Source organism: Xiphophorus couchianus, chromosome 4, assembly GCF_001444195.1.
Source record: "Xiphophorus couchianus chromosome 4, X_couchianus-1.0, whole genome shotgun sequence".
Lineage (NCBI taxonomy): Eukaryota > Metazoa > Chordata > Actinopteri > Cyprinodontiformes > Poeciliidae > Xiphophorus > Xiphophorus couchianus.
The window spans coordinates 32,255,325-32,277,910 of NC_040231.1; the positions used below are offsets into that span (position 1 = coordinate 32,255,325).

A 22,586-nucleotide genomic window follows, 5' to 3' on the forward strand; every position below is an offset into this window, starting at 1 on the left:
ATTACTTACATACAGTCATTTTACCTATTGTATTCATACATGTCCAACTTAATCATTATCAAAACACTCAATCATTATAAATCAAAACACAAGATTGCTTTATTTCCTTCAGGCCTTCATGCACCTTTTTCTGCGTGTACCTGGATAGATCTCAAACCCCATACCAGTTTTCTTGACAGTAATCATTTTTTGTGAAAATGAAGTTGGGTTCCTCATTTGGAGTAAACCATAATTAAAAATCTTAAATGAAAAAAAAAAAAAAGATCTTGTGTAATAATTAGTATTTCAGTTTCCCATTTTAAAAGGCTTTAATCTTGTTCAGTCACATTCTAATCTACTGCAATTTCAATTTTCAAATGGAATATTTTCCATTTGTTTATTCTCTTTCCACTTCCCCTCTATTTTACCTCACAATGTTTCATTTAAATATTTCATTTGACTGTCTTGCAGCTCCCGCAGCTTGCTTTGTGTCACCTACATTTCAAGGCCCGACATTTAAATGGAGCACGGCAGTCACTTTTAAAGGCATGTGTGTGAGAAATCGAGACACGGAGAGAGAAAAGGACGGGGTCGGGAAGTCTGAGATGTCAGGTGGTGATGAGAACTGAAAAGGTGGAGAAGACAATGGAGTGATAACTAATGTACTTCCTGTGTACTTCCTCTCTGCCCCTGTCAAGTCCTCCTGTTCCCAACAGCACCTTCTCTCCCGTCGCCTAAAAGATAAAGCCGATGTTTTCAATGTGTGTGAATCTGAGGTAATCTGATGTGAGATGCATGAAAGTTGGCCTCCACATGAATGTGAAGACAAAGTGATGGCTGACGTAGACTGTGAGAGAGAGACAGACCGGAGTGTTCTGTGGAAGCGGAGGAGTAAAGCTTTCACTTAACATGCAGATGTGTCGTGTCTGATCTGCTGAAAAGGTGAGCTGTACCCGTGTGTGTCTCAAACTTCGTCAGCATGTTGATTTCATCTCATGTCCGATGAACAGCTTCAACAGCTTCATGAGGCTGAAAAACACAAGACAGGGAAAAAATAAGGCATGAGACCAGGTTGAGAGCACACTCAGTCACTCAGTCGCATGAAAAACACGGCATCTTGTTGTAGTTTGGACTGTGGCTGGGAAAACATGGTGACAAACAACATTTGGCTTTTAACACATTTCGTCCCGCATTGTCATGTAGCTCCAACCCCAAAACGTGTACTGCCTCATGTCACAACACCGCAAACTACAGTGAAATACTTCTAGAGCTGTAAAATCACATCAAGCCTGCATCTGTATGTTCCTGCAGAGAGAATCGCCTCATTCCAAGTTTCTGTTGCTACGGCATGTTGATTAGCTGAACTTTGCACGATTTATGAATCAGTAAAAGAATTTTAAATTTAGTCTGTCATACAAAAGCCCACCATTGACGTCTAAAAATTGTGAACTTGGTTATGGCTTTGGCTTTTCCACATTTTGTCATGTTAATTCATTGTCCTAATTAATGTTAATTAATTGTCTGTGAGTTTTATGTGACAGACCGATGGAAATTGGCATGCCACTTTCTCCTAAATAAACTCCAAATGCATCCAATTACCTTCCATCCCTCGGCTGTGGTCAGCAGATATGTGAAGCAACAAGGTACAAGCAGCTGAAATTAGCTTCTTCTGCAGGTCGTCTGCAGTCCCCTTTATTCCTATTCACAGACTTTTACAAGTTTTTGTTCTGATTTTCCCCATCTGATTATCTAAGTATCAGGATGGCTTTAAAATTACTTTTAGGAGATATTCCTGCTGTGTGTTAAGAGCAATCTGGTCTGCTCAGACTGACGTCAGGACCCCTACAATCTGAAAATGGAGGGGGGGGGGGGTATATATTCAACATGTTAGATTGTTTTGGCCCGATATAGCAGTGTTTGTGGTGTTGCCCGAGAACAAAAGAAACCGAAGCCCGTTGAATGTGACGTGCAGCCAAACAGAAAGAGAGGTGACAGAAACAAAGAGGGAAATTCAAAATACATAGAAGACAAAGAACTGTCATGGTGGAACAGAAAGTCTGGTGGATGTTGTAGACGTCTATTATATAGAGTTCCCCAGCTATCACCATGGCTTCTTCCATGTCAGCCATGTTTGTTCACTCCGAACTCATGTTTGGCCTCAAGAGGTTTTGCAATATTTCCCACCTGACATCTGAATGTTGTTGAGTGAATTCGGTTTGTGTATGGTGTACACCTCACAAAGTACAACTGTTACACCCACATTTTTTTACTGTCATCTATGTGGGTCTCTCAAGTTTCAAAAATCAGCCAACAATGTTAAAATATTGCCGCGTGAAGCTGGCATGACTTTCATCTAACTGATTCACCTGTGTAATTTAATCTCAGTATTAGTGAAGCTCTTCTGTGAACATTAGTGAACAAAGCATCACGAAGAGCAAGGAGCACAACCAGCAGGTCGGAAGGGTGTCATTATAAATCAACATCCCATTGTTTAAACATCTAATGAAAAGAGATGAACACAGACTTTTGGCCAACATAAGAATCACACCAAATTACGTTGACCTTTTACCCCTGCCATTGTAAAACAAGATGGTGGCAGTATGTTAGTCCAATGGATGGAACTGAATACAGGAGAATGTTCAGAAAACTTGCTGCTGTTGATGCAATGTGAGGTGGCTCACATGTCAAACTTTTCAACTGCTTTGACCAAAATGCTCTAAAGCCAGGCAGGCACCACATTCTGTACTGGTGGCTTTATCAAGTCCAGGCGACATTAAAGAACTTCACACCACATTAAGTCATTCATTCATTCACACCCCACTGGTGGCAAGCTACTGTCTGACAGAGGTGAGGCTGCCATGCACAGGTGCCACCTGTGGGTGAGGCAAGTGAAGATACAGCAACAGACACAGATTGAATGGAGAATGAACTGGCAACCCTCTGACTGCAGGACCAACTCATTCAAACTCCTAGCACCATCGCTGCCATCATAGAAGAATTGATCCATAACAGGTGACTGAATTGTTTTCTGTTCCTCCACTCTTTAAAAGAATACAAAGACACCTGAAGGCATTTGTTTCTCTTTGCTGTTATTCTGGATGTGTACAGAACAATGATGCTACAACCACTGGGCTATGATTTATGTGTAACGCTACACCCCTAATTATAGCTACTGCAGTCTTCCAGGTTTTAGTACGGATGACTCTTGGCAAGTAGGTCAAGTCAGAACAACCATAGTAAACTACAACAAAATAAAACAAGAGTTATTAGACCCATAAAAATGTAATAGTAACACAGGAGGAAGGGCTCCTCTGTGAAATGACCTCATACAGCTGGTCCGTACAAATACTACTGTAATGTGCCCCTCTGTCTGTCTTCCTCTCATACATGCTAATATTTGGAGAAAACGTGTAGGAAGTCATGGGTTCCAGTTGCCTGGCTGCTCACTGACCCTCTGCATGTGTGTTTGACCTTTAAACCTTGCGCTTTGCCCCACAGGGGAATAGGTCCAGCTCCTCTGATGTAGCTCTCACACAGATGTACACCCAATGCGCTAACCTTTGAGTGTGTGGATTTAGCTTTGCGGGTAGTCTTTGGTCCAGCTTGTGGTCAGGCTCAGTAAGAGATAGAGAGGATATATCACTGCCTCAGTCCCTAAAACCACAAGGATGGGTTACACACACACACACATCCACACACACTGAGACACTGAGCTCCTGATTCCTGAGCTTAGCACTTGATCCTCGCTCTGGGAGGTTGACACTTCAGAGAGAAAGCCTTTCCAAAGTCTTTCGGACTGCAAACACACACACGCACACACACACTATAAACCTCTGATGAAACACACAGCATCCCTGCAAGAGCCCCAAACGCTCGGAGGCCTGATGATGGTGATCTGCTGGTTAGCATCTGTTTACTGTCAGGCAAAGCACTTTGCATTTCTTTGACCATCCGTCACCTACAACTTAGATGAAACCTCACATCTCGGTGTTTGAGAAGCAGCAGACATATTGAAAAAATCATCTGTGTCGCCAAATGTCCTTAAGCCACGACTACTCACTTTTTGGAGAAGTGGAAAATCATTTGAGCATATTGACCTCCTCTTCCTGCCTCCCTGGAGGAAGGGCGCCGCGCTGGCCGCTTTAGCCCCCACAGCGCAGCGCTAATTCAGACAGGCGTGAAGCAGACATGATTCTAACGTGGATGTCAACTCGCTGGACGTCTTTGCGAGGCTCAAGGGCAAGGAGCTGCCAGTGAGTATTGGGGTCTGGGGGAACTGTAGCTTCTGCATCTGCATTTAACACACTCTCCTATCTATTGTGTGGGCAGAGGTCTGGACAAGTCCATGGATACCGGCTCAGTGTGGTGTCCACATGAGTTCCTGCTAGGGTGTGTTGCTAAAAGAGCACCCCTACACACACACTGCTCTGATCATGAAACCCTTCTGTTTTCTCTGTGGGTTTTTTAACTTGCTTTATTGCATCATTGTACATTTGTCTGCATGGGAACTGCTAATTTGTTCTGTTTTCTAGTAATTATACAAAATGAAAATTCAGTTTTTTTAAATTAGCAATATTTTGGCAAATGGTCTTTGGTCAAATTGATCCACTGAACTCCTCATTCAAGTATTTTTAATGTCTGAAGTATTAAAAATTATTCTTATTAGAATATTTACTCTTAAATACAATGGAGTATTACAGCCAGACTAAGATTTATTTTTTAAACTAAGACAAAAAAGTTATAATATTCTGACAATAAAATCATAATATTATGAAGTTTTTTCTTAGCCTTGTATTATTACTCTGTCAGAAATACTAAAGTTAAATAGGAATGTTCAAATTTACTGATTCTGATACTGATTCTTACTGTGATACAGTAAGATGCAGATAAAATCATAATGCATCATTTTTTAACTGTTTACATCACTGAAATATGATCTGCAACATTCCGAAAGGCTCTTCTTCCAGACCCATTGATAGGGAGCATAATCCATTATTTTGTCAGTGACAACACCTGGTGTTGTCACCAGGTCCCCTCCTGTCCCCTCCTGTCAATGCTTCAGGAGGGGAACTGCAGCAATTTAACCAAAGGAAAACAAGAAACAAACAAACAAATAGTGGAGAGGAGAAACCACTATTATTGTTGGGTTAATTTTAATTTTAAAAAAAATCTTGTGTGATTTTGAAACTCAGACAATAAGATACAGTTGCACATTGACGTCAGTAAGCAACTATATACTGTATGTTTCACTCTACAAATAAATAAAGTGTGCTCATTAGCTATAACAGGAGCCTCTCAAAAGCCAGGCGTGGACATCATCTCACATGTCAAATATGACATTTTCTCTTTCCACTTTCTTGCTTTCTTACTATCAGGCCTCTCTTTCAGTTCTTCATATATCAACCTTATGTAGAGGGAGAAACAAAGAGGGTTGATAGTAAAATCATAAAGGAAACATCAGGTGCAGCTGAAGTGTCTTGGAGTAGGTGTGACAGCGAATCGGCTCATGTTTCCAATGCAGCCGTCAGAGAGGACTGTTAGCCTAATATTCAAAGTTTATCCTAATAAAGCAAATAAATGTATGTATGTATAAATCTGTTACTGGGAAAGCTTTTGATGGTGAGCAAAATGGATAAGTCTGAAGAAATAACATTTTGTCAGACTTGAAGCAGGGATGGAGTCAGTACCAGACCTTCTGAGACCAAGAACCAAGACAAAGGTTGAGGCAGAATGTTCAAGACAATATTTTGTGGTGCTTTTTGTACACCACAAAATAAAGTAATACTTATTTCATTAAATTCAACCATATGTTGATACACATTCTCTAAACAGAATTAATGTTCTTACATTGCACAATAATTGCAAGATAAGCAAAACAAATAGTGACAGATTAGGCTAATGAACATTTGTCAAATAAAAAAAAAATACATATTTTATATGATCTGACTAAAAACAATTCATCAGAGTATCAGTTATTACATCTCTGCTTATTTTTCCTTGTGTTGCTGTAGATGACTTGTAAAACTGGATGTGCCTTGCTCACTTTACATATCGTTAACCCCAGTGGTGAATTCACAGGTTTCTCTGCATTTTTTCTTTCCTCTTTTCTTTCTTCAGTTCTTTTGTGATTTTGTAAAGTAAATTTAACAATTGTCTGCGGTTAGACTGCAGGTGTTAGCTCAGCAAAAGCTAGATCACATTGCATGTGAGCACACAGACATGCTGTTTTAAAAGGACCAAATGGTGTAAACTTTCACGTGCAACATGATTTTGCAGTCATTAGCAATAATAACACTGTATTTTTTTCTGATATGGTGGGATGCAGCTGTGCTTTTATTTCACATACAGCTTGTTGTGCTTCGGCAAGTGAATATAAAAGGGACTTATGTTTTCATAATTTGGACAAAAATTATAGAGCCTCAAGCCCTCCATCCCTGGCTTGAAGTGTGTATGGTATGATTTAAAATGTTTGTTTTACTCCATTATGTCTGCATCAACTCACACCCATGTAGGTATATGCGAAAATAAGCTGAATAAAGAAAAGGTGGAGACATTTCAAAATGAGGCTTATGAGTAACATTGCTACACACGAAGCTTGTGAAGCTGAGTACTGAAGAACTAGTACCATGTTTCAGCTAATTCCAGTAGAAAAAGGCTCTTTTTCTGGTGAAAACAGGCACACTTCGCTAATCTGCAGGTGACAACCACCCCATGAGACCAGCCTGACCTTGGCACCATGCCACAACCATAGCTTATACTCAACATGGATGAATGGATGGATGAATGCTTAATAGCTGTATCTGAGTGTTAAAAAATAAGCGAAGGAAGCGGTAGAATATCTATGATAGATATGCAGGATTTGGGTTGGTGGTATGCTCTTCTTTGATGGATTCTCAAACCAAATCTGATGTCAGTTATAAAGAAACCATATCCACTACTTATCACAGCACCATGTTGCCTCAGCCTAACTAATTTGATCTAAAGCGCTGACAGAAACAACTGAATGAATTAATTCATTTTTGCCATGCACAGACTTGTTTGCTGTTAGATGTTTGATCTCTCACCTTCTTCCTCTTCAGGATGTGATTGGTTTTCACCAGCCCTCGTTAAGGAGCAGTAGTTAGAGGAGTGGGTTTCCTGAGACAGACACCAGATGGTAAACTTACTACTCATGGTAACTGCCGAGTTCTTCAGCAGTTGTTTGAAGATAAATATTTGTCACACTCACGCCTTGGTTATGTTCCTTCCTTGCAGACCAGACTGTTCTTCTCCGTAGGATTTTCTTCGAGTTTGCTGCAATGCTGACCTTCCCTTTCAGTGGTGGAACAGTAATGTCTCCTTGTTGCTTCTTTAGAAAGAGCACCTACCAGTGGCTCGTCCAGCACTCGACCACCTCTCTGCCCTCCGACGTTCGAACTCTGTCAGTGGAGAAACAGCAGAACAAACCCAATCAACAGCAAACCACAATCAGCCAACCTCAACATCTGTGGATGCATTTACCGCCCTTCCTGGATCATCTTCATCTTCTCTAACTGTAAGAACATCCTAGACTCCTTCTTCTGCCAAGAACTAATTCAGTGTGCATGTAACGGTTGTGGAACAGGGAGTCAGGACCACCTCGGAACCAGATTTCAGGATAATTTTATTCCTGTTCAAAACAAGAACATTCTAAGCACAGCAGCTCCTGGGCTTCGGATTCTCCAAACACCCTCTCCCCAGCGCAGCTTGGCGGAACTGAGGAGGGCAGCGGGAACACACAGGATGTAGCGCACAAACAGGAAGTAAGAAAATAAAAGCTTCCCCACCAAAACAAAATACAATTAAAAAACAAAGGAAAACCAATATTCATAGATGAGGATGGCCTTTTACACACTAGGGACCAAAAATGAAAGCAAGATAAAACAGAAATAATATATTACAGACATGTCAATTCAAAGAAAATTAGTTTTGAGAAGGTTCATAAAGAAAAATAAAATAAATAGATAAAATTAATTCTGCTACATAATTACATTACATGCTACATGCACTTGCAGTCACTAACAACCTACAGCGCGGATCCAGACCACACTCTGTAGAAAATCATCTCGAGAATCAATTTCTCTGTTCAATTAACTTCTTCTAACTGCATTTGTAATTGTTGCCTGCTATGGAGTCAATCCATTCAAACATGACACAATTGACTTGTAGATATGTTATGCTTAAATTATACTAAATACTATGAAGGTAAAGTTAAAATAATAATCTCAGGCTTAGCACATTCATTATCAAAGTTTGAACTGATAGTGCCATTTTTAAAGCACAATCTAGAAACTGTTACCTTCAGTTTTGTAAAAATGTTATATGTATCAAATTTGACTTAACCATTGTGACTTCATAATTTAATGCCGTAAAGCTGCAGCTCTGAGGAGGAGCTAGGTCACAAAGGCTCCCCTCTGTCTGTTATTCTTAGAATATAGTCCTGAATGAGAACATTATGCAATCAAATGCAACAGTTCCTCTTGGTTGGACCTAAAGCATAATTTTAGGCATCATTAGGGTCCATCAATAACTAAGAATGATACATACCAAGCATAACGTCTTTATTTGGGACTAGTGCATTTTTTATGTAGAAATTATTTCAACACATCTGACATTTGTAACAAATTTTATATACCTCAGATTGGTTATAAGTATTGGTTATGCCAATGTGTTGGCATAAATAAAAGCAATCAATTCAAAAGCAATCATGTCTCAGGAAACCATTAGGACTTAATTAGCTGGTTAGGGTGTGACACCATGAGTTTTCCAATATTTTATTTTGTCACGGTATTTTAATTTCTTCTAATGAACCTAATTCTCACTGTTTTATTTCTGATGAGAAATCCACGTTACCTGTGAGGTCTATATCTTTACAGGTTGTGATGTATTTGGTGATAATTGTCAATAGTTTGTTGGATATGTTATTATTGTTGCTGCTGTTTGTTTTCATCTGGCTTTCTCTAGTCCAAAATAATTATTTAATTTCTCTCATAAATCTAGGGAAATTATATATATATATATATATATATATATATATATATATATATATATATATTATATATATATGTGGGGGGGGGGGGGGGGGGGTGGGGGTGCATGTGTTTGTGTGTCAGTAGCTCTGGTGGTCTCTGAACTTGACTTTACCACTGTTTTCCGATAGTGTAACCAATGAAGTGCAGTAATGGAGTGTAGTGGCCTGAAGTGTAGCTATGAAGTCTTCTCTAATGACTCTAGCACATGTGCGTCTGGCTTTAAGCCCTCTCCTTAACGTCACTGGACACTGTATACTTTGTGCCTGAATGGGTGTGTGTGCGTGTGCATGTGGGGGTGTATGTGCCAGGACGGCAAAGCTTAGGGCACTCCAGTGATCTCATCTGCCCTTAAAAGTGCTCCCCCTGTGGCTGTGAAAGGGTGTGTATTTTTACACACACACACACACACACCCACACACACACACACACACACGTGTCTTTCTATCTTCACAAGGACTTTGCACTGACTTCCATTTGTTTTTCATTAATTTCTAGAGCCCAACTCAAACCCTAACCTTAAACCTAACCGTTACCAGTGTATGGCTAAGCCTAATCTAAGCTTCATTCATACTTTAGTTCTAAATCTAACCCCAAACCCAAAAACAGAACTTCTTCTTCTGGCGCTTCGGGCCCCAGATGAAGCAGTCGGTCCCCACAAGATGGTATTTGTTGGACGTATTGGGCTTATGATGTATCAAATACAAGACCACATGCACACACACACCCACACACACACACACCTCTAGGATGTATGTGTTCTGGATGTTGAATCTAAAGGAAGTCGCCGGGCGACTTTATAGACGTAATGCGTTTCCCCTCCTCATTACAGAAGCTTCCGTTTTCCCTCATTTTTTTCATTCTTTTTTTTTTACTAAATCATTTTAGTTTCAGGTACAGATGTTGCAGCTCCACGTTGGGTCTGTGTGTTGGGGTGTGTAGGGGTGTGCGTGTGTGTATGTGTATGTGTGGTAAACAGGCTGCTTTGCTCTGTGGAAGAAGGAATTTCCCCCAGCAGTCCCCATCAGTAATAGTGCCTGTAATGAGCTGCAGCTGTCAGCGTGGCTTCCTCACACACACATTCACATAAAAAAGCACACACACGCGCGCTCGCACGCATACACACTTGCTGCAAGGAGGAAGCAGTGAGTCACCCAGCAGTGTGCCGTCATACTGTACGCCGGTAAACAGGGCAGCTCATCAGACTGCTCATCAGATGTGAGATCTAAAAAAAAAGTCTCCACTGCTTAAAAGATCTGTCTGCAAATTTACTTTGTAGTTTGTGGTTTTATGTTGTTTTACAGCTTGGAAGCTTGCAGAGCAACGTTTGCGATACTGTCGGTGTTTGCTTATTTCTTTGTTGCCCTCAGAAATCCCTTTTTCTTTTCTTTTTTTTTTACAGTCGAAAGAGGCCCAGTTTGTATTTTACTGAATGCTAATTCTCTGTTCTTGGTGGTGCAGATGCTCTGGGCGCAGAGAGCAAGCTTGAACTGATTATGTGCTGCAGGATGTCTGAAACACGCATCTCTTTTGTTTGGATCTGGAGCATCCGACTGTAAAATCAGGTTAAATATGAGACACTTTCACATGCTCCATGTCTGGTATTGGTGTTGGTGTGTCAAGGCCTCATGGAATAACGTCATAAGTTATAAACCACTATGTCTGAGTGCATTTGATCCTACTTAAGGCCGCTAAGAAAGGACATGGAAAAAATATAGATCTGAAAACTTCTCTTTTCCTTACTTTTCTTTATCTAGAATGTGTCCAATTTTTATGTTTTGTCTTTGCGCATATTCACAGATATAAAATTATTTCTAATTTCAAATTTACTTTACATGTAAACAAAGGCAGCATTATGTAAAAAACACAAAAGACAAATTTAATGGCTTTATGGGAAACAGCAGTTTGGTGGTTCCTGCACAAATCACATCCGGGCTGAGCCCTCAACTTCGGCCGTCCACCCAACCAATCAAACTGCAGGAACTCATCTGAGACTGCGGTCTGAGATCAAATGCAATGCAGTACAAGACAAAGCAAGGAAACTGGTCCCCATTTTCTCATCCCTGTTGACTGAACATGCATTAAAGCAATAGAAAACTTGTTGGATTAGCTATATGTTCTTGCTTTTCATCTATTACTTGCACTTGCCTCTCTAATGCTGCCCGGGACACGACAAAATGAAGAGCCCACTGCACTGAACTCCACTGAAAACCTCATGGTTATTCCACCAAATATTGATTACTGAACTATTCCTGAGTAAAAACATTAGTATTGTCGTTTCTAAATGAATATCAACTTGTTTTCTTTATATTATTTGAGGTCTAGAAGCACTGCATGTTTTTCATTATTTTGACCATCTTTCATTTTCTGCAAATAAATGCTAAATGTTTGCTTGGAATTTCAGAGACATCTTGTCAGTAGTTCATAAAATAACAATGCTCATTTTACTCAGACATATACCTATAAAGAGTAAAATCAGAGAAACTGATACATTTAAGTGGTCTATTATTTTTATATATACAGTATATACTGTATATAAAGTACAGACCAAAAGTTTGGACACACTTTCTCATTGAATTCAATAAGAAAGTGTGTCCAAACTTTTGGTCTGTACTATATATATATATATATATATATATATATATATATATGGTCAGTGCCCTCTCTGGCGCCACTGCTATGTCATACTGCTTTCTATTTGATGCTCATGTCCCCTTGATGTAATACCCTCTATCTATTTGATGCCAAAAACAAAACAAACTACAGAAGCTCCATGCACTATGAACTATGAACCAGTTTCCTCTTGCTTATTTGCGTGTGTGGTTCATTTGGGAGTGGGGTCCTCAGTGCTTTGCACTCTGGAAGAAAATATTGCTGCACACCTCTGGCAGCTATTGATGCTGAAGCTAGTGCCTGATACCTAATCTGAGCTAATGCTTTGCTGCTAAATTAAAGACCTGTCTCTGTTTCTTAACGAGTCTGGACTGGTAATACCCATCTGGATGTAATCTGTGCTTTACAAAGATTCTTAAAACATAAATTGAGATTCATTGAACTTTTATTCTATTTGTGAAAACACTCAGAAAAAAAAACTGTTTTTGTGGTTTTCTTAGTATGGAAAATACATGAATGCTCAGCAGCTAAAAATAAATTGTGCACCACCTTTCTACTGTGATTGTAAAATGCTTTAAAAAAAAACAACATTTATTATGAGCTCAACTGACAGTCAGTTTGCGATTCAGATCCCGCTCAAACTTGGGCCAGCTCTGCTCAGTTTTAACAATCACACATATATATAAAGCAAAATCAGAATAGAATAGCTAAGCAAGATTTTCAGGTTAAAGTTTGCTCAACTAATTCAACTTTCTTTCTTCTGAAATTAAACATGATCCCCAATACTGTGCGAAACAAAGAAAATGGAGCATTTACATAAACTTCCTTCTGTTCTCCCTGGTGGCTGCTGTTTTGCCTTGGTGACCTCTGCCAATTTTTATCTCATTTCAGTCCAACTTTGTAGATCAGACCTTAATTTTGAAGGCCGGATCACAGGACAGTGATGAATAGGCTGCATCAAGGAGGGCTTAAATTACCCCTCTCCCTGGTGGCAACACTGACCACAAGGAAAGGTGTGTGTGTGTGAGTGTGTGTGTGTCGTGACCTACTAAGAGCAGACAGAGGGAGAAAGAGGGCTGGTCAGCACTTGCCCTCTCAACCCTGCTTGCTCCGCTGCAGAGGGCGGAAGGAGAGAGAGAGAGAGAAAGGGAGGCGCACCGGATCTCTTCTCCCTCGCATCGTCTGCTTTTTGCTGCAAGTCTGTAACTTTTGAGGTTATTTGAGGAGAGTCAGACCCCAAAACGGCAGCTTATTTTTTATTTGTTCTCCTCCCTTCTTTCAACGTTTTAATTCAAATAGTTGCTCTGGAAGGTACCAAGTTTTTAAGTGTTTCTACAGAGTAGAAATTGGAATAAAGGAAAAGGCTGCATAGAACTTCTAAAGGCCAAACCTGGAACTGAAGGCGTTTAATCTCTCTCACACGTTTCAGTCTTCTCTCATTTGATATGTTTGAGGAGCAGAGAAACAGCTCAAAAGTCTAGTTTAAACTGTTCCAATGTCATACTTTTAGTCAAGTACTGAAAAAATATTTCTCAGTTGAAGTGGTTTATCAAAACAGCCACTGGAATACAAAGTTTGATTCCAAATTCATTCCCTTTTGTATGATATTTTTTTCAGTTCTTCTTAACAAGCAAAACTAAGAGAGTAATTATTTAAAAAGTGACAAGAATAATGCATTATTCTATTTAAAAAAAAAATCTATGCACATGATATATAAAAGTCTGACATATTTAAGATCATTTGCAGTTGATCTGTATCTTTCAACTGTCTGAAAGTCAAATCAGTAAATCTGCTGTTTTGGAGCAGCTGTATAAAATGTAACAAGCTTTCTGCTATAATATGGACAACACATTATAATAAAAAATCTAAAAGCATTTTAAATACATTTAGGTAGATTTACAAGCTGCTGAAAGGAGGGTCCCGTCCACACAAATAAAGGCGTTAGGGGGATTCTGGAGAAATTCTGACCTTAAGGTCTTTCATGTAAATAAATCTTTACTTTTACTGCAAATACGTGAAAATGAAAGTTTCCGATAAAATAAAAACATAAACCCTGCTGAAATAAAACGTTGCCAAATCCAAAGTCGATTCCAAACCACTCTTCTCCTGTTCTGTTTCCTGAACAGATTTTTGAGTTTTCATTTCTGTCGCCTCTCCGCGTCTAGGAGATTGTTTTGTTGCGTTATGAACGATGAAAAAACGAAGAAAAACAAAAGTTTTGGAAAATTCAAATATTGTGTTTTATAAAATAAAACTGCGGCGACATTGACACATAGACACCTTAGAACCACATCTGCGCGCATCGGGCATTTTTCACGCTCTGTCTCGACGCGCGTCCGTGGAGAGCCATTTGGGGCACCTACTGCGCGCGAGACAGGAATCCGTGGGCTTCCGATTCTTTCCCTGCAGCCTCCTCTGAACACACACGCACACACACCAGGGCGAGTGAGTGCAAACACCGCTGAGGTTTCGGTTAGGGGGAGCGGGGGGGGGGCACTAAAAGTTTGCGCGCTTGAAGCTCCGTTTTGTTCGTTAGTTGCGGATGGAATCAGTGATCAAATGAATTACATGCGCGCTCATTCCGTGGCTCAAACACGCGCTCGCGCGCATACATATGTCTCTTTCTGTCTTGATCTTTTTGCAGGCTTGTTTTGCAGCACGTGCCGTGAGGAAAATCTGCTCACTTAGAGACGTTCAGAGAATATTAGATTAAAAATATAAATAATAATAATTTTAAAAAATCAAGAGTTTCTTGGAGGACATTGGAGATTCACAGCGACACTTTACGCACAGGCCTCCTGGAATCATTACTCGCTCTGCGGCGCAGGAGTTTCCTCAGAGCGCATAACAAGCAGACACCCGTTAAATGGTTACAGTTTGTGCTGCTCGCATTTATTACAAATAACCATAAAATAAAAGAGAGAGAGGGAGAGAAAGACAGCAGCACCAAATCCTGCAGTGAAACTCCTAGGGCTGGGCTTCTTTGAAATAGTTTCACCTCGAATCTGAGGAGCGGGAGGGGAGGAATAGTACAATTCAGCTTATTTGGCAGCAATAAAGGTAATCCCGGTCAGGACGGTGATACTGAGGATGACTGGTGGAGGAAAAGTTGCAATAAGGGCTGGAATCACAGCTGAAGAGTTCACGTTGGATCCGGGCGCGCGCAAGACATCAGAGTGTGTTAAGGAAGTTTTTTTTATGAGGCGGTCCAGTTGCCTTTCCTCTGTGGAATCCATCCTTACGGCGCTTGTTGGGCTTCACAGGTCAACTGCGTGCTTTAAGTAGGCCCATTTCCAGGTAACGTCCCCACGACTCACACAAACTGCTGCCTTAATAGCTTAAGTTTAAATATATATTTTTATATCCTTATTTCTAATATAATCAAAATAACTGAAGCGAGAACGAACAGACAGTTAAGGAGAACCTCTCCAAATACCTCAACTGCCAAAACGCCTTTTTATGACTATTTGACTTTTCTTAATTTTCCCCCTCACAAATATGTTGAACATGACTTCTAAGTTGATTTTTCCTGTCCAAAGTTGACCAAGAGAACATTTCAGACACAATTTAACGTTGTTTTCGACGAAAGACGGATTTCGACGCATTTTCTACAGCTGTTCAACAAAAAGTTTGACTTGAGCGAAACATCTGTACATTTCCTCTACACCGCTGTGGCTTCAGGAGTTCTAGCATACTGGTTTTGACAATAAGTTTTTATTTTTCTTTTTCTTTATTTTTATTTACTTTTTTGGCGACCTGTGGAGAGAAACCCCAAATATGGAGTCGATTCTACCAATTCCACTGTCAAGAAATGCGAGGTGATTATTTGGGATGTTCCTGCCCCCGCCCCTCTCCCCCCCTGTGGTCAGCTCTTCACGTTCCCAACAAGCAAAACACACTCAGGCAATTACAATAAATCTCTCCAAACGTCTCACATAAAAGATCAAATAAACAACACAACATGTTTTAAATGCCTGCTCTACATATTTAACTCTTTCACCGTTTTGGGGAGTTGAACAAATATTTCACAACTACTTTTTTTGTATTAACTGGGAATAAATATTGTTCATTTTTGAATCATTTTAAATCTTTTCAAGCGCAGCAAGACAATTTTGGGAGGATAGTTGATGAAAAAGAGCAGTTTCTATGCGCCTGAACACCATTTTTTTTTTTTTTTGGTCATTCCTTCCTCTTATTTTGACATTATTGAAATAACTTTAATAAATTATTAATGATGCCTCGTCGTTTGTTGTTTTCATCCTGCTTTTAGTTGTGCAAAATGATTCAAACGATCATCTCACATCATAAACACAAAGCGGACTCGGGCTGAAGGAGCGGATGAGAGCGCGTGCGAGGTGTCCATGAATGGCACGTTATCCTCTGGGAGGGGTACTTTAGTACCTTGTGTGTGTGCATGTGGGGGTGTGCGTGCGTGTGTGTGTGTTTCCCTCTCTCTCTGTGTGTGTGACACTGATGGATGCACCAATGGAAAGACGGACAGATGCTTGGGCGGATCTAACGGCAGGCGGCGGCGGAGCGGCGCGCACAGTCGCGGAGAGATCGCGAGCGGAAACAACGTCGTTCTGCTGACGGAGGCTGACGATCGCAGCGGAGGGACTGCTTCGGTTTGATGCGCGCAAATTGGAGGATTTTACGAAAAGCGCTTTTTCTTTTCTTTCCTTCTATTGACCAAAAAGTGAGAAGGTGCAGCAGCACATCTGACTCAGAGGAAGACGGGAAGAGAAGAGGGTGAGGGCCAAAAAAGAGTGAAGGAGTGAGGAGGGGGGGAGAGACAGCCTCTGGCAACTCACCCTTACCTTCCTTGATCTTCTGTTTTCTCCACAAAAACCTTACATCCACTGATCCGGAGACCGCCGCCTAAAAACACAGGAGAAGATTTCTGCCTCACTCCAAAAAGAAAAAAAAACTTCCTCAATAAGAAAATAAAAAAAGCACTGTATAAAACTGAACTGACAAAAGTTTTGAACTTTTTTGTAAATATCTATAATGACAAATGAAAAAGGAAGTAAGTTTACTAAGTTCCACTTAAGTCGGAAAAGGTTTTGCGCCTTTTGAGAGATCAGCGCGCCGCTGCGGGAGACGCGTCTGATTCTGATCTAAATAGCTCATCTCTACGTAGAGGAAGAAGAAGGGGAAAAAAAGCAGAGACGGAGAGAAAATTAAAGAAAAGAAAGAAAAGGAAAGGAAATCATCACCGGCAGCCGGGGAAGTGCCTGACAGCGCGGCGCCGGCGCTCGGCTGATCCGTGCGCTGCCTGGAAGCAGGCTGGTCCTCCTCCGCCGCCGCCTCCTCCTCATGTACATTATTACAAACAAGGGAGACCCAATCAAGCGCGTATCTCATCGATTCGCGCATTCACGCACGCGCACGCGCGCACACAGACACACGTTGTTGTGAAGGGCGCGCGCGCCCATGCTGACTGAATGACTTGCCCCTCGGCAGATGTTTCAAAGAGCTTTCGGACAAAATCGCGGAGCTGCCGCCACCGCCACCTCCTCTGTCCTCTGAAACAGGAAAAAAAAAAAAGCTTCACGTGGCTCCTTTTATTATTATTATTATTATTTTTTCTGAATGAATGGATGTGTACGAGCTGCTCTCATGTTCCAGCTGTTGACTCTGACTGTACCTGAGGAAACCTATGGACGGTGAATCAGAGGATCAACCTGTGAAGTAAGTGTGGATCTCCGTTATCTTTTCTTTAAAAAAAAAAAAAAAAAAAAAAAAAAAAAAAAGATTTATTTAACTTTTATTTTCCCAGTGAGATTAAAAATGTCTTCTTCAACAGAATCCCGGCTCAGGCTGCTCAGCCGTCGGTGTGTTTTTGGTGAATAAAACTGTATTATTGTGTCCGGTGTGCATGTCCGAGGAAGGGAGGGGGCCGGGGGGCTTCAGGGATAAATCGGAGGCTAGAATAAGACAGGAGATGTCAGAAAGAGAGTGAGAGGGGTAGAGCCTACTAGGTGGAGGCAGAGGGGAGTGAGAGACGGAGAACTGCCTATCAGCGGCGGAGCGGCGCAGGGTTTCAGTTGTGTCAGCGCTTGATGTGTGGAGCTTCTCTTGTTTGCGGACTCTTGACTGACGCAATCATCTGTTGTTTTTTTTATCCCCTCCAGCTCGCCTGTTGCCGCCTCCGACACAGAGTAAACCCGGAGGATCGCAGGGAGACACAAAGCGCCGTTTTCCCCTCTTCCTACCGCCGGAGGATCCGCCGCTCCGTCAGGTCCATCGGAGCCGGAGCAGAGCGAGGCGGCGGCGGGGGGAAGGCAGCGACCGAGCGACCGCCACGCGGAGCTCCTGCTGCCGCTGCTGGGGCGCTCTTTCCTCATCCTGTTTTTTTTTTTTCTTTATTTCTTGAAAACTGCGCCTGTTCCTCTACCTTCAGACACACTCCCACCTCGATCTATGTGGGAGCCGTGAGAGCGCAGCCAAGCGGGGGGAGAAACTGGATCAAAGCTCCCTCGGATAACCCCCCGACCCCCACCGCCCCAACACACACACACGCACACACGCCACCACCTCCCCGCAGCCCCGTTTCATCGTGGCCAGAGACGACTTCCCTGCCGGGCCCCAGAAGCCGACATGCCGCGGAGGAAGCAGCAGGCGCCCCGGCGCGCCGCAGGTACGTGCTGGCTTTTGCTTCGCATGTTTTACAACTATTACCCCCCACTGACACCCCCCCCCCCCACACACACACACACACTCACCTCTTCTACCCCCCCCCCCCCCCCCCCCGCCCCCCCCTCCACAGCTCTGGGGTTCACTTTCTTTTCATGTATTTATTTATTTTTTCAACTGTGAGTAGCTTAGCAAGACTCTATAACGGCAAAAAAAAAAAAAAAAAAAACAACAACAAAAAACACAATTCTCTTTTAGTATTTTGTGGAAACACTGGTCAGACTTTCTAAAACTACGCCGAAATGAAAAAGTATGAAACAATACGCATTTCCGGTCTTTTTGGTGAGAAACTCTTAATTGGACGAGGTGAGGCTCCGGATGTTACCTGATGCTGCATTGGAACGTTTTTGGGGGTTTTTTCTTCACATTTTTATTTATTTATTTATTTATTTATATCGTTCATTATGTTTTAAGGAAACAGTTTGAACAAACAGATGCTAGATTTTTTTTTCCCATTTTCCCATTTAGAAATCATGGCTTGTTTAGAGAACTGTTAATTATAGAGCAACCGCCCCACTGCTTCTCCTAAAAGGTCACAGGTCACCTGGGAGCATGTGTCCTTTCCAAAGTCCCAGTGTGATGGAAGTTTTTTTTTCAGAGCAGTTTTCTTTTTTTTCCTCCACCTTTCTCTCTTTTCCAGAAAGTTGGAATCATTTACAGTTTTGGGTTTTTCTGCTTGTAGATATTGACTTAGTGATGAAGGATCTACAGTAGAGGTTCGCTGGATCCCTCAGCTCAACCTAAACACACTTCTTTGATGCTTGGATTTCTTTTAAGAAGATAGTTATTGTTCCAAATTGTATCTATTTTTTGCTTTCTTTCAATGAAAATTAACTTTTTTATTCATTCTTTTAAACAGAAATCTTTTACTATATTTTAAGGTCATAAAATCCATTAGAAATATTTTACCATATTTTATTTTCTTTATTGCTAATTTAATCCAAAATCACACTGATATTTCAGCATCTTTGTGTTTCTCTCTTTCGAAGTACTTTTTTTTAAAATTTTTGATCCAGTAAAGATTATTTCCTGCCCTGAGGGGTGGGAGAGTAAACAGGGTGGAGGTTGGGGGGAGGTGGAGGCCTTTAATGGACCAATTGCCACCTTTGCCTTGATGTCTGATTGATCGCCTGTCATCTGTCTGTGCCTTTGATCTATTCCTGCCCAATAAGTGTTAATAAATCAGCCTTCGCTCCTCCCTGTCCCTTGGTGAACTCCCCCCGGCAGGACAAACGGGGCCTTCTCGGGTCCAGTCAGTCGCTTCCAACACAGCACATCTTTTTTTTATTATTATTTTGTTTTATTTTTCTCTACTTTATGTGTCCCACAGTCCTGTGCTATGTAGGCCGCTACACGCTGATGAGCACTCAGACTGCTACTAAAACCCAACTATTAGCGTCAGTGGAAAGAGCAGGACTGCTTTTGCTCCATCAGAGAAGCCGTCACAGAGACTTTGTTTCATATTTGATTTAATTGTCTGCCCTCTGACAGCCACATTCATCAACGGCCCTAATGGTCAATCAGACGTTGGCACGGAGACACACACACACACACACGCGCACGCGCGGACACACACACACTGAGGGAGTTTTATGTATTGTCAGTCTGGAGACTTGCTTGATCAAAATGTTTTAGTCCTAATGGACACAGTGGGTGGGGATGAAGAAATGACTGAAAGGATGGATGGATGGATGGATGGATGGATGGATGGATGTCCAGCAGGAGTGCTGCAATGTAGTGGCAGAAAATGAGAGGATTTCTTTAAGGGAAATAAGGGAAACATGAGGCAAAAGGAGGAGTTTCATTCCAAGCCTTCCTTTCATCTCTACTCCTCATCTCTCTCTCTCTTTCTTTTTCTCTCTCTCCTCTCCCTCACCCCAGCTGCAAGCTGTAGGCTTGTGCCGCACAAAGAAGTGATGACAAACTGATTGCGCTTCAGTAATGGCAACAGTTAGAAAAGGAATGCAAATGATAGGTCTTGATTAGGATTTTTTTTTTCTTGTTTGTTTAGATTTTTCACTGTCCTGCTCGTTCATGTGAGAGCTGCTCGGATTTTTAGATTTGGCCACATGTGGTGTGCTGGACCTCCTCACCACCACAGACACACACACACACACACACACACACACACACACACACACACACACACACACACACACACACACACTTCCTGCCCAGGTGTCGCAGCGCGTCCAGCCAGCTAAACAGAGAAGTTGTTTTGCCAGCTTTATTAGCGTTCTCCTAATTAGCCGAGCGTCTGATGGTTCTCCGACAGGCCTAATGATTGGAGATGACAGGCTCAGCACACTTGTCACGCTCACCAATTAAGTGTACTCCATGTCTCCATGAAATCTACTGAATCTTTCTGTCGCCCTCATCTGGGCCCTTACTCTGCTCCCTCCGACAAAGGTGAAGGTTGGGGCTTGAGAAGTCTGAAAAAGAATTGAATTTGAATAAGGTAAAAATAATAATGAATCATGTTTTTATAAATTCTATACTTTATCAATTGTTACATTTTTTAAACAAGAAATCTGGATTTATAGACAAATATGATTGTTCAGCTTTCATGTGGCACTGTGCAACTTCATTTATTTTGGTTGTCAAATTTTGAAGTGAGTATATTTTATCTGTGGGTTCTTCAAGAGAAATAACAAATGTCACAATTTTTGACCTCTAGTTTCCTCATGATCTTAAGGTAATTTTGATTTAAGATGCCAGAAAAGTGCCAGAGTATTTAAAATAAATTTTGTTGTTTCTAACCGGTTGAACAGAATTCATGAGAAACGATCATAACCGGTGCTGTAATGCAGAAGTTGTGCCAAATTCAGAGCCATCAAAGCTAACAACCGTTTGAACATTTTCAAGCCAAATGTTTTGTATTCAAATCTACAAAACCAAATACAAATAATAGTAATAAAAATTAAAAAAATCTAGAAATCTGAGTTGGAAAAGGTTTGGAATCTTGAATGGAAAAATGAGTGGAAACTGGCCCTGTACAATGATAGTGTCTTTACGCAGCTTTCCATGAGCTCTAGGAGCCACTGAGTTAAGTTTGGTCTTTAAGGTAAATTAGAATCCATCCAGCTGTTATCAACACTGACACAATGCAGCTCTGCTCAGAACACCTTAAGCTGTACAATATATCGTCACTGCTTGAGATGTCCTGTTTGATACATTTTAGGTTGTTGTAATTCAAGCAGAACTCACTGCTGCTCCATCGAGCCAGTTTGGTAGCCTTTGCTTGGACTTGACGTCCTCGCCTGCTGTAGAGTTTAGTGATCTAGAAGCTTAAGTTTGGATGCCTGGAAGATTTGAATTTTAGGCTACATTCTTATTCCAAGACCTAGACCATATACATTTTAATTTCCGTGAAATAATATCTTTATGTTGATTAATTTTAAATATTGCTTTGATTTACATCACACAACTAAGTAATAGTTTTGTTTTTAGAGTTACTGAGATATTTTCATCTCTATATAGATTAACAGAGTTTTAATACAGTGATAAGTGTTAGATATTTTAATACAACTGATTTAATTATTCCAGATAAAAACAAATAAAATTTAGCTTTACCACAGTGATGAGTTTGGCAGCATTGTGTTGTGTCATGATCTGAGGAACACCTCTATAGTAGTACTGTGGTCAGTCCTTCATGATAAAACCAAAACAAACAAAGAAACAAAAAAAACATCAATATTGAAAAAATCTTGAAATTTTATTTTGGAGCAGTATTCAACTTTTGACATAGATGTTCCAAATATACAGTTTCCATAAAGTGTACAAAGCAAGTTAACCTCAGTCCCAGGAAGAGTGGTGCTGGTTGCATGGAGCCGGTACGGTTCTGTTTAGACCGTGTTCTGTGTTGTGTCACGGTGGTTCTTACAGAAACGCATTATGTTCTCCCACACATGCTGTTTCATGAGGAGGGGTATTTATTGTTTCAGTGCTCCTGACAGAACAGGAGAAAAAAAAAAAAAACAGCTCAGGCACCCATGGACTTCTGTCCTTGGGCTTCAAAGCCAAGCGAGACCAAACAGATCATTGTTACTGTGGAGGAAGTTCCAACATCAAATATCTAGAACAGTCTGTTTCAGGAATCCTGCTCCGCTTTCATCTGTCCATGTGAGTCTGAGGCTTCACAGATCTTTCAAATGAAGAATGTTTTAGCAATAGATTGTCTCCGCACGTCCCCATCGCCTTCCGTCCTCACACAGACCCACCATAGATTGATGACGTTGACATGGGTCATTA

At 41.1% G+C, this 22,586-nt stretch overlaps 1 protein-coding gene and 1 long non-coding RNA gene across 2 annotated transcripts in view; one reads left to right on the top strand and one right to left on the bottom strand.

Moving 5' to 3' along the window:
- Positions 1-293: 293 nt before the first annotated feature.
- LOC114143087 (uncharacterized) lies at positions 294-17,100 on the bottom strand. Its single transcript, XR_003595159.1, has 5 exons — positions 16,856-17,100; positions 16,457-16,517; positions 7,208-7,397; positions 7,044-7,116; positions 294-1,008 (listed from the first exon to the last, which is right to left on the bottom strand). It is a non-coding gene; the product is annotated as an uncharacterized LOC114143087 (long non-coding RNA).
- Positions 17,101-17,216: 116 nt separating this feature from the next.
- tshz3b (teashirt zinc finger homeobox 3b) overlaps positions 17,217-22,586 on the top strand; it is a 47,520-nt gene continuing 42,150 nt past the window's right edge. The window contains exons 1-2 of the mRNA XM_028014843.1: positions 17,217-17,330; positions 17,774-18,279. Of these exons, the coding sequence (XP_027870644.1) occupies positions 18,240-18,279 (40 nt within the window). The 5' untranslated portion in view covers positions 17,217-17,330; positions 17,774-18,239. The remainder of the gene's footprint in view (positions 17,331-17,773; positions 18,280-22,586) is intronic.